General features: G+C 41.0%; 1 protein-coding gene across 6 annotated transcripts in view; it reads right to left on the reverse strand.

The window, feature by feature from the left end:
• The window catches only part of AUTS2 (activator of transcription and developmental regulator AUTS2), a 1,090,636-nt gene that overhangs the window by 622,225 nt on the left and 456,355 nt on the right, over positions 1–12,056 (reverse strand). For all 6 annotated transcript variants that reach the window (XM_074263989.1, XM_074263992.1, XM_074263990.1 and 3 more), the window contains one exon: positions 5,815–5,916. In XM_074263989.1, coding sequence (XP_074120090.1) covers positions 5,815–5,916 — 102 coding nt within the window. The remainder of the gene's footprint in view (positions 1–5,814; positions 5,917–12,056) is intronic.

Raw genomic sequence — 12,056 nt, forward strand, 5'->3', positions numbered from 1 at the left:
GCAGTCTCCTGAGGAGATTGCCTAATACTTATAAATATTTCACAATAAAGATCCACCCAGGGGCCCCATCCTCGCCACAGTGACATATAGAATGGCTTCCCCAATGGAGATGAGGTTCATTTTAGGAGATGTTGAACCTCCCCTATTTTGGGCATGCCCCACCAATCAAAGGTAAGGGAGAAGGAAGAAAAAGTATCTTCTCTCTCTTTTTCTGTCTTGGATGCCCAAGGCAAGCTCTGCTCAGTTTGTGGAACAGAAATTGTCATAGGATCCTAGAAATTTTATGACTCATGTAGAGATATGGAGAAAAAAACCACAATGATATGAGACATTAAAAGTCTCTTTCTCTCTGTCTCTGTCTCTGTCTGTCTCTCCTCCTCCTCCTCCTCCTCCTCCTCCTCCTCCTCCTCCTCCTCCTCCTCCTCCTCCTCCTTCTTCTTCTTCTTCTTCTTCTTCTTCTTCTTCTTCTTCTTCTTCTTCTTCTTCTTCTTCTTCTTCTTCTTCTTCTTCTTCTCTCTCTCTCTCTCTCTCTCTCTCTCTCTCTCTCTCTCTCTGTCTCTTGTCTTTCTCTGTCTCTCTCTCTCTGTCTCTCTCTCTCTGTCTGTCTCTCTCTGTCTCTCTCTGTCTCTCTGTCTTTCTCTCTGTCTCTGTGTCCCCCCCTCCCCGAAATACAAACCCACTCTACAGCCATGTATTCATCAATCTTGCACACAACAGCATAAATCATGTTTGGGTCAAAGTCTTCTAAGTGGAAGACCAAAAGGACTCTTATTTTCTTATTCCTCCAGAAGGCCCAGTTTCCTATTCCTTTTTTTTAAGAGCTTTAAGTGGGATTGAGAGCCCCAGAGAGGGTGGGGGAGAGGGGGGCAAGCGAATAGATTCCACCGGCTTACATGCAGCAAGCGAGAAAAATAACATGATTTCTGTCAGCCAGCCATCGGATACTATTTTGGGGCTCATTACAAGGCATCTCTTGTTTAACATGGCCTTTTTCTCTCTGCATTTCCTCCCTAGATCTGACCAGTGCTCTTGAAATCTCTGCAAATTACCTGCCTGGGCCTCATTATGTTGCAAAGGAGAGATTTCTTGTAAACACACAATACCTCAATCTCCGAGCCACCGAGGGCTTTAGGAACAGTAATGGGATGCAGAGTTGAAAGACATTTTCCAAGAGGGAGAATGTTGCTGCTGACATGTGAGTTTGCAAGGGGATATTCATTAACAGTCACTCTCCTTTTTCCCCGGCCGTCCTCCTCTCTCCTCCTTTCTTTCCATCTCTCTGTCACCAGGCTCTGACGGAGGCTACTCATTAAGCTCAGGAAGTTAACATTTCTGTTTCAACAGCTCACCAACGACAAGGGATTTGGAAATTGATTATCCCACTAAAATAGATGCACTTCATTCATTATAGATCTACACAGAGAGTCTGTCCGCAGCTCCTGTTACAGCTGTCTGGGTACAGGGATGGATATTCATTAGGTCCCCAGTGGAGGACTTGCTGCTTTGACCCTAGGGCTAATTTAAATTGAATATTTTAAAATTCCTGCAAATAACCAATTGTGTATGACATCCTTCCCCACCCACCTCCATTTTATCTATTTCCCCCCCTTAGGAAATAGAAGGCTGGAGGTGGGGAGGGAGGGAATAGGAGAGGAAGGAAGAGGGGGAAAGGAGTTATCCCCAAATCCTTCCAAAATGGAGACTACTCGGTCCCTCGCAAGTCAACAGAACTCATGGCGGGGAGGGAAGGACACAAAGATGTGTACAAAACATGTAATTATCAAGTGTTGTTATTGTACACACAAAAACACGCCTCCAGAAAGACTGGTAAAAACAATGCTTATAAAAGCAAGCAAGCAACTACTAAATATTTATTAAATATGTACTATACGTCGGGAACTCTGCTCGATTCTAGGAATATGAAGAAAAAATGAAACAATCCCTGCCCTCAAGGAGTCTGATTTCTATTGGAAGAATCTCCTTAGATGCAAAACACACACTCACATACACACATACAACACACAAACACATACATACTCACAGACACACACATTCACACACAACACACACAATACACACACTCACATACAACACACATACATACATACACACAACACACATACACACACCCACACACAACATACACAAACACACACTCACATACACACATACAACACACAAACACATACTCACATACACACACATTCACACACAACACACACAATACACACACTCACATACAACACACACACATACATACATACACACAACACACATCCACACACCCACACACAACATACACAAATACATACTCACATACACACATTCACACACAACACACACAGTGAACACTCACACACTCTCACACACACCCCCACACTCACACATATGCACATACACTCACACACACATACAGTTACACACTCACACACATACACACACTCACAACACTCACATACACACACACTCACATACACAAATACACTCATACACACTCACACACATACACACACTCACAACACTCACATACACACACACTCACATACACAAATACACTCATACACACTCACACACATACACACACTCACAACACTCACATACACACACACTCACATACACAAATACACTCATACACACTCACACACATACACACTCACACTCTCACACATGCATACACATATACTCACACACACATACACTCACACTCATACACACAACTTGGGGAGAGGACAGAAGCAGAGTGGGAGGTATTTCTGCCACCAATTGCCAGGGGAGAAGCACATTATGCTATTTGCTTCTAATATCCCAGGGAACCTTAAAAGCTTCGGGCGACCACAGGCCCAATGGTAAGAGATTTATCCGACATGTTTAACGTCAGTTGAAATGGTGGGAATGAAGTGTAAAGTGTTAGGCAAAGGGTGGAGAGGAGGAGGTTCAGAAAACTAGCGTCTCAGGAAGGTAGGGAACCGCCCTGTAGCTACACTGCCACAGGACAAAATGTTTCTGCCATTAGGCCCAAATCCCACACCGGACAAATTTCTGGGCTGCCTGGACCCTCAGACCTCAGAGCAAAGTCAGTTGCTTCCATCTTTGCAATCACTCCATTCCGTTCCCTGAAAACCCATGGGATATGTGGGTACCCTGAAGGGCAAGTCGCCAGCAGAGCGGGGCAGAGCTGAGGTCTCAGCAAGAAAAGGCTGGGGCTTCCCCTGCTGGTGCCCCTGAAGTGCTGAAAGACCCGGATGTCCTCCTCCCAGGAAGAGGGGGACTGGCGCTCAGGGAGCACTTGGGGAACTCGGCAGCAGGAGGTCTGACAGGCCCGGCCCACTCAGGGCAGATTCACCATTGGGGGGCTCCAACCTCTGAAAGGTCAGTCTATCTGAGAAGTCAAGGGTTCCTTAGCTGAACTCAGCATTAAGTGAGCATAAACATGTGAAAGTCTCCCAGGGCCCGTAAGGTTGGAGCCCCCCAGACGTGGTGGGCTCTGTCTAACCATGGCCCTCCACTCCCTTCCTCAGTGACTAAGCTCGCCAAGGGAGGACGCTTCTTGATGTGGACAGCCTTCCCATGTGGGTGGGTCATTATTCTTCCCCTTGGGCACGCCGTGGGGAATGGTTTGGCAAACCCATCCCACCGATGGCTTTTAAGTTTTCCCCATGAGTCAAACCCTCCAGACACTTGAGAGCTCTCAACTCATACAAACCCCATAAAATAAATAAAGTGGAAATGACATCATGTTCTAGTCAGCCTCCCTTGGGCAGAAATTCCAACCGCCCAGATGCCCAGAGTCTCGGAGAAGAGACGGATCTGTGACCTGGAGAAGGGCACAAGCTCTCTGGGCCTGCTCCCCAATGCCACTTTTGTCTTCCCTGCCATAACCTGGCAATGGGGGACCTTCCGGGCCCGCTCCAAGAGCTCAGACACAAGCTGTTCTCCATCTCTCCCCATAACTAAACCAAAGGAGAACCTTTAAATTGTTTTCACCATTTCTCCTCTTACTCTGTGTTTGTAAGGGGTCACAGTCTGTTTACACCCACTGGGGCCCTCTCTTTGGACCAACTCCACTATAATTCCTCTCTGTTCTTACATAGAGCATCCTGCCATCTTCCCCTCCGTTCTTGGACTACTTACTGTGTCTCCTGACCTTTCTTCTCAAAGAATTCCTCTCTCTGCTCCAGACAGCTCAGACTCCACCTTCTGCCCACAGTCCTTTCTCAAACCGTGAGAACCTTCTCTCCCTAACTAACCTGCATTATCACTCACCAATAAGCATTTATTAAGCTCTTATGACATAACAGGCATTGTGTCAATGATACATGAGAAAGGGGGAGAGGGGAAGCTGCCTTGTATATATTTTACATATATTTGTTTGTATTTATTGCCTTTATATATACATTTACTGTTTCCCCCTATAGAATAAACTTCTTTAAGCTACAGAATGTTTCTTTTTGCCTATTTGTATATCAGCATTTAGCAAAGCACCTGACACTCAGGAAGTACTTAATAAATACTTGTAGCCTGATATTCTAAACTGCCAACGTATTGTAGTACCAACTCTGTACTGATTTTTAAATATTGCTACACAATGCTACACAAATAACCATTAATATCACTGGCAATTTGTGTGTGTTGGTGGAGAATGTGGGTGCCATTTTTTAAAATACCTCTTGTTAATCAGTCTAGGGAAACATCTTTAAACTTCAGTTGCCAAAGGAGCTCTCCCTCGTGGGAGAGTCTTATCTCAGATCCTGAAGACCCCTACAATTAAATTCATATGCAGAAAGACTAAAGGTGGTTCACCACCCCAACCAACCAAGGTCCTACAGCAAAGGTCGGTCGATACAGCCTTGGCCTTTGAGTTACTCCTTAAAGGGGAGCACAGAATAAGTGACCAAGGTGGCGTCCTACACTAGTAGTCACGGGGTGCTGATATCCCCACCTACTTTTATTCATCTTCTCAAAACTGACTTTTCTACTATAACTCATGTGATTTCCAAGTGGTCTTTATTCTATTTTCCATAGAATGGCCCTGAACACTACCAACTAATTTTATGCTGAATTCCGAGTTAGAAGGAAGGAGCACAAAGGATTTGCTTCCAACATCTGATAAATGTCTCCGAACAAAATTTCATTTGTTTCTACATCTCTCCTCTCAATCATAGGCTTTAAAGGTTTGATCTGAGGAGAGAAAATGAATCAGATACACCTAAAAGAGCCTTTACTCGGAACTACTTTTGCTGCCGGCTATCCAAGTGATCTTCAGTAAGACTTTCACAATCTCCTCCACTTTCTTCATATGTAAAATGAGATGGTTTGACCATATTGCCTCTGAGGTCCCGGCTGGCCCAGATCTAGGATTCTATGTGATTTCCTCATAGTTTTAACCACAAGAAATATCTATTATAATGCTACCCCTGGAATTTTGATTACAGGTCTCCACCCTTCCCTTGCCTGTGACATTCTGGGAGTATGAATCAAAGCTGTTAGCTCGAGGATTGTTGGATGCTTTTTCTCTTATGTTAAAGCTATAGAGAATTCCCCACTTCATTGCTTTGTACTCAGGTGCTTTTTCTCATGATGGAAAAGTTGACTATTGCACTATTAAATCAACTTTTCTGGTCTTACTAAATAGCAAAGTAAAAAACAACTTCAAACTCCTGAGTGGCTTTCAGTCGCCAATGTTATAGGCCCAACATCATAAATCTACCTGAAAAGGGTCAGGGGAATGGAATAAAGGGAGAAATGATTTTGGATGGAGCCCTGAGTGATTGGGGCTTATTTTTTTTGAGGGGGGGGGGATTCATTTTAACTTACGTCACTAAGTCTTTCCCTGGAGCTGGTCCTATGGAATCCCTTGGATTCTCCGCTGGCGCTCTCGCTGTCGCTGTCTCGGCAGCTGTTCTGTCCTGGCTTGAGCTGAAAGAGAAAATTGACAAAAAATTTAATCTCAATAACCACTTACTCTGATCGATAGGGTTCTCGCCATCTTGGGTTTTTTTTCCCCTTTGAGAATAGAGAACACTGATTTTTGTTTTCAGTTTTAATTTTTATGTACTCCTAGGGCCTAGAATATCATAATCTGTTCCTCACAACTCCCATCCTCCTGGTTCCCTCGTCAGATCAGGAGAATCCATTTGTCCTGCCCAGTCATGACCAAGCACTAACTACATGAAACATTTTGTGGCTTCCTCTTCCCTACATGGCCCACCCATATAGAAGAAACAAAACTTTGCTTTGGATTTTTTGGTCCATACTTATCATTTGAATGTTGTTCATTAATTTTTTTTAAATGCCCTTAAGAATGAAATTTTTATAAGGTTTTGTCTACACTGCAGAGACACACTATCAGAACCAATTCCTAGATTGAAGCTTTATTTTTCTTCCATGCCAATAGATGTCACTACTTATAACTTTCCCTCAGACAGCTTATCTCTCTATAGTGGGCAGCAACAATTAAAGGCAGCTAGGTGGAAAGATCATTTGAATTCAAATTCTAACAGACATTTACCAGTGGGTTGGCTCTGAGCAGATCACTTAACTTCTCACTGACTTAGTTTCCTCATTTGTGAAATGAGAATAATATTAGCAATTAATTATGAAAGACAGTCTCTCCAAGAGACTTTAAAGCTGCTCTATAAGGTGGATATAATTGTCACCATCATGATCAATATTAGTAACAAATGCATGACAAAGTAATTTCATATAAGTAAACTTCATCCCAACAATGGGAGAATCAGGGCAGATATTAATATTGCCGCATTGAATATAAGGATATGGAGATAAAGATTCCATTTTTGAATGTCACAGAATTAAGACAAGAACCCAACAGGGTCTCTACTGCTTTTTTCTATTTCTCAACATTCATCCTTATTCATGATTTCTTTATATCTGCTTTAGTATAAAATCAATGAAAATACAATCTTCTTCATTCAGTAGGCGTCTAATAATTGGCTTTTAAATTCATCCTCTCTAGCAGGAAAGGGACATTGGAAGAGACATTATGGAGGTCAAGCTGGAGAAGAAGCTAAGAGTTCGGCTGAGTTTTCGCAATTCTGCAGAGAAATCTACATTCAGTTCGGAATTACTGAATCACCATGACTTGGCTCTCCCCATACACCTCCACCCCACATTCAACGCGTATAAGTAAATTCTGGAGGTTTAGTTCAAGTCTTTTGATGTTCTTAAGTGATGATGGAGGCAGGATCAAAAACAAGCAAAGTATGTCAAGCAGTGTCTGGTAAGTAACTTCACTTCCACAGCCCTGAAGGGAGTTCCTCTATTACCTGACCAAGGGCCAAAAGGAGGATAGTCAACAAAGCCCAGAGCTGCCAAGGAGGCAACTCCATACTTCATCATATGCCATTTCTACAAAGCAAAAAGGTTTCACTGAAAACCCTTCAGAAAGCTCTCTATAATCCCTTCTCCCCACCTCTCTCATCGCTCCAAAGCCAAGCTCAAGTTTAAAGGAAATTTAGGATTTTAAGCTGTCAAAAAGCTCAGTGTTTCCAACTAATGCTCTGACTACCCTAAGCACCAGAGCTAAGCCACAAGATTTTACATAAAGGAACTTTTCATTTCTCATCCAGTGCCTTCATTATCAAACTAGCTTCAATCATCAGATGCAATTCAAATCAATCCAATGAAACAAGCATTTATTAACTGCCTCTGGAGCTATAAAGATACAAAAGTTATTTGAGTGCTCTGGGAGCTTACTTTCAGGAGGGAATACCCCCCAAAAGTAAATCTAACCACAAAAAAATCCAAAAAAGAAGAAAAAAAGAATCATATGTATAAAAAGCTATAGAGCAGCTGTTTTTGTAATAATAAAGAATTAAAAGTAAGGATGTGGCCAGAGCTAAGGGGGTGGCTGAAAAATGATTGTGTATGAAGGAAATGAAATATTATTTTGCCCTAAGACACAAAGAAAAAGACCGACCTGGATAAACTTATTAAAACTTCTATAAACTGATACAGACTAAGGTGAGAAAAAGCAAGAGAACAGATTGAACAATAATAACAACGTTGTAAAGACGAATAACTGTGAGAGACATAAGAACTCAGATCAACACAGTAACCAAACACAATTTCAAAGGATCCATGATGAAGTAATTCTCCCCACCATCTGAGAAGAGATGAACTCAAATCACACATACATTTTCAGGCACAATCAATTAAAGCACTGATTGTGCTTAATTACACATATTTAATAGGGGGGTCCTAACACCTCTCCCCCCCCATCCCCATTTCATGAGGGGGAGAGAGATGTGACAAGGAAGAAGTGCTGGAGGTTGGGGGTGGGTGGGAAGGGAGAGAAGAAAGAAGAATCTCATTAAAGCACTTTTTAAATGTACAGGAGAGAACAGAATTAAGGCCAGAAGGAATCAGAGCCAAGAAGACAAGCTTTGATGAATTTATTACATACTTGAAAAGCAAGCTCTCCATAACAAGGATTTGACATTTCATATAAAAAATAAAAAGTAAAAAGTAATTTTTACAAAATAATTTGGAGATAGAGAAATGGGGTAGATATTTGAGTTTAACGTTCAAAAGAGATTGGGAATCCAAGAGGTGAAGGTGAGAAAGGAGAGCATACCAGGTATCCTGCAGAACTGAATTCAAGCTAATATTTCCCACACCCACCTGTCACCTCACCCCCTTGACCCCAGTTTATGTTGTTCACTCTCTCTTATTACTTCCTTCTCTTTCACCTCATCTTTCTCTTCTCCCTTTGTCTCTCTGTTTCCATCTCTGTCTCATATGAACTTCTTACACTGGTTTTTTGTTTACTTTGTGGAGTCTGGATTCCAATTAGCATCTTCAAAAGGCCCTCCAAGGGCAACGCCCACACAACAACAATGAAGCTTGAAACAAATGGATGAATCATTTTAAATTTTTTTTTAATTTTGTTAATTTTGTTTGCTCTTGTTTCTTTTATATAAAACAGAAATAGAAGGGTGATTGGAGATTCATCCATTACTACCAGAAATGACTAAAAGTTATATCACCAGGCTTGCTGCTCAGTGTTGATTGGGCCAAGAAAGTTTAGACTCCATTCAACCTAAACTAAAACCTCATGCCTACCAAATACCTAAAAATGTAAGATCTCATCAGAAGTATATACTAGAAGTTCATTATCCTTTGTCAACAAAGACAACAAATTTCTAACTACAATAACAGACCTAAAAGTATTATTGAGAATTCAAAATATAAAGTTTACTGGAACTGTAAAATTGACACTGACAAAATGGGAGGCCACAAGAGTACCTTTCAAACATAGCATTAGTACACCTAAAAAAGAATGACATTTTAAAGTAACATCCTATATTGAAAACTGACAATCTCCAAGCCATGCATGATGTAAAACTCAGAAAATAGGGACCTTGTGTAAGAAATCAAAACCATATGGGAAGAGGAAGCAGTATATAGCATGTCCGTCATCCTGCCAATTACAGAAGTCAGCTGGCCCAAAGATGGTTTCTCCATCCCGCTACAACCATTCCATTACAAAAATCAATTATTTTATCAAGTAGCACAAGAATCAGCTAGTCAATAAACAGAAAAGGGAAAAAAATAAGATCTCTACCTCTCCCAGAAAAAGTCTATCTCAATTCCCTACAAAATAGAGATGAGAAAAAAAATTAATACAATGATACAAAAAATAATGGTAAGGAAAGCCAAATACTCTTAGGACAAAGGCCTATTATTCCATCAAACAGGAGGGAAAAAGATAATACGTACACATTATTGAATCTGTCTAATGTAATTGGAGGTGATTTGCCTCAAGATCTCTAAGACAACCAAGATTCAAAAATGGAGGAGTTTACACTTCACCCCAGTGAGTGATATCTCCAAGAATTCACCCCCAAACAATCAACAATAGAATACCAAATGAACGGTTACAAAAAAAAAAAAAATTGGTAGTAGCACTTCAGAGCCAGACCACTGTCACAAAAATATCTTAAAGACCCCCAATTGAGTGATGAATGCATGTTATTCAAAAAAAAAAATCAGCCACATAAGACTGCAGGCTATAAAAATTTAACACTTACTGAACAGCCAGCAAGAAATAATGTGGTGGCTAGAATTATAAATTAAAAGATCTATATTTTTTTCATGGAGCGACAGAAAACAAATCACCATAGTAGAAATGAGGCCTCAAATACACTTAAAAACTCACCAAAATATTCTACTAGAACCAATTATAAAAGACCAAAATGTTGTCCAGAATTGCCCAGAAAGAATCATGCTGGACTCTACCTATTACATCACACTGATTCTCATAGAAAGTAAACAAAGCTTAGAAAAAAACCCAGGATTTTTCACTGTGGTTAGAAATCTTCCAGCCTCTTGTGGGTAGCAGAGGAAGCCTGTCTCTGTTCTGCATTAGGTTTCAGGGTCAACACATCCCCGGGTCAGTGGGATGCTGATCTAATCACACAATTAATAGTCTTTAATGGGCAGCCAGGAAAATTGGGATCATTGTTTTCACTGCCGTTGATGAGCACCCAACAAACTGCAGCCAACAGAGCCCAGGGGAGAGAGGAGAGGGAAAAGAAAAGGGAGGGAAAAGAGAAGCCCAGCAGGTGTCATTTTTCTGCAAAACAATTTTTAAAAAGAAAGAGGAGATGGCCAAGAAATCTGAGCCTGGACCTCAAAAAGAACAATGTGAACAATGCAAGGCAATCCACAAGTAAGCCCAAGAGTTATCGCTTTCCCTGATTTAATGTTTCAAAGCCATGTTTTTTTTTTTAAATCATTCCATTTTGTTGAAGATTTTTTTTGGGAGGGGCAGGTGAAGAAGATTCTAACTAGAGTACACTGCATTTAAGTGGTAGTAAGAAGAAAAAAAAGAAAATTTCAAACCTAGTTTTTGAATTTTATTTAATAAAGTTCTATACAATCAATCACTAGCATTGATTAAGCATCTATATGGTAGGCACTGCAACAAGGGGATAGAGTTACAAGTATAAAAAAATGAAACCCTACTCAAAATGAATGTACATTTGAATGGAGGACATATCAATATAAGTATATGTTTATGATTTTGGGGGGGCTCTATGATAAGAAGATTCTTTCCCCCAATGCTTGATAGGTCAATCAACATTCAATATTATTAAGCACCTACTCTGTGTGTGCTAATAAGCACTGGGGACACAAAAGAGGCAAAAGACAGCCTTCTGCCCTCAAGGAGTTTATCGTCTAATGGGGAAAATAACTTGTAAACAAATATATACAAAGCAAGCTAAATTCAAGATAAATAGAACTTAACAAAGGGAAGGCACTGGAATTAAGAGTTGGAGAAGACTTCTGTAGAAGTTGAGATAAAGTCAGGAAGGTCAGCAGTCAAAGCAGAGGAAGAAGAGCATTCTGGGAAAATGCCAAGAGCTGTCTTAAGTGTCACTTGAAGAAAGACTATGTTTTGGGAAGTGGGATATAAAAGGATAGGAAAGGTAGCAGAAGTGTAGGTTATGAAGGGCTCTGAATGCTAAACAGAACATTTCATATTTACTTCTGGAGGCAAGAGGGAGACCTAGGAATTTACTGAGTAGGGATGGGACACCGTTGGACTTGCACTTTGGGGCTGAATGAAGGATGGATTGGAGTGAGAAGGGACTTGAGGCAAATAGACCCACTCCCAGCTAATGAAATAATTGAGATGTGAAATGATGTGAGCATGGCACTAGTAGGATGATAATGTTAGAAGAGCGAGTATTCAAGAGATGCTGCAGCGGTGGAACTGACGAGATGTCAGGAAAGTGGAATTGACAAGAAATGTTGCAATGGTGAAACTGACACGAGATGATGAAGTAAAATTGACAAGAGATGCTGCATCGGTGGAACTGACAAGAGATATTGGGAAAGTGAAATTGACGAGAGATGCTGCAATGGTGGAACTGACAAGAGATGTTGGGAAAGTGAAATTGACAAAAGATGCTGCAATGGTGGAACTGACACACTTTGGCAGCTGATTGGATATGAGGATTGAGGGAAGGTCAAGAAGGGATGCAATCCTTTGAACAATTTTTTCCATTAATGCTTAACTCCCAAATAAAACT

This window comes from Sminthopsis crassicaudata, chromosome 4 (assembly GCF_048593235.1).
Source record: "Sminthopsis crassicaudata isolate SCR6 chromosome 4, ASM4859323v1, whole genome shotgun sequence".
NCBI lineage: Eukaryota > Metazoa > Chordata > Mammalia > Dasyuromorphia > Dasyuridae > Sminthopsis > Sminthopsis crassicaudata.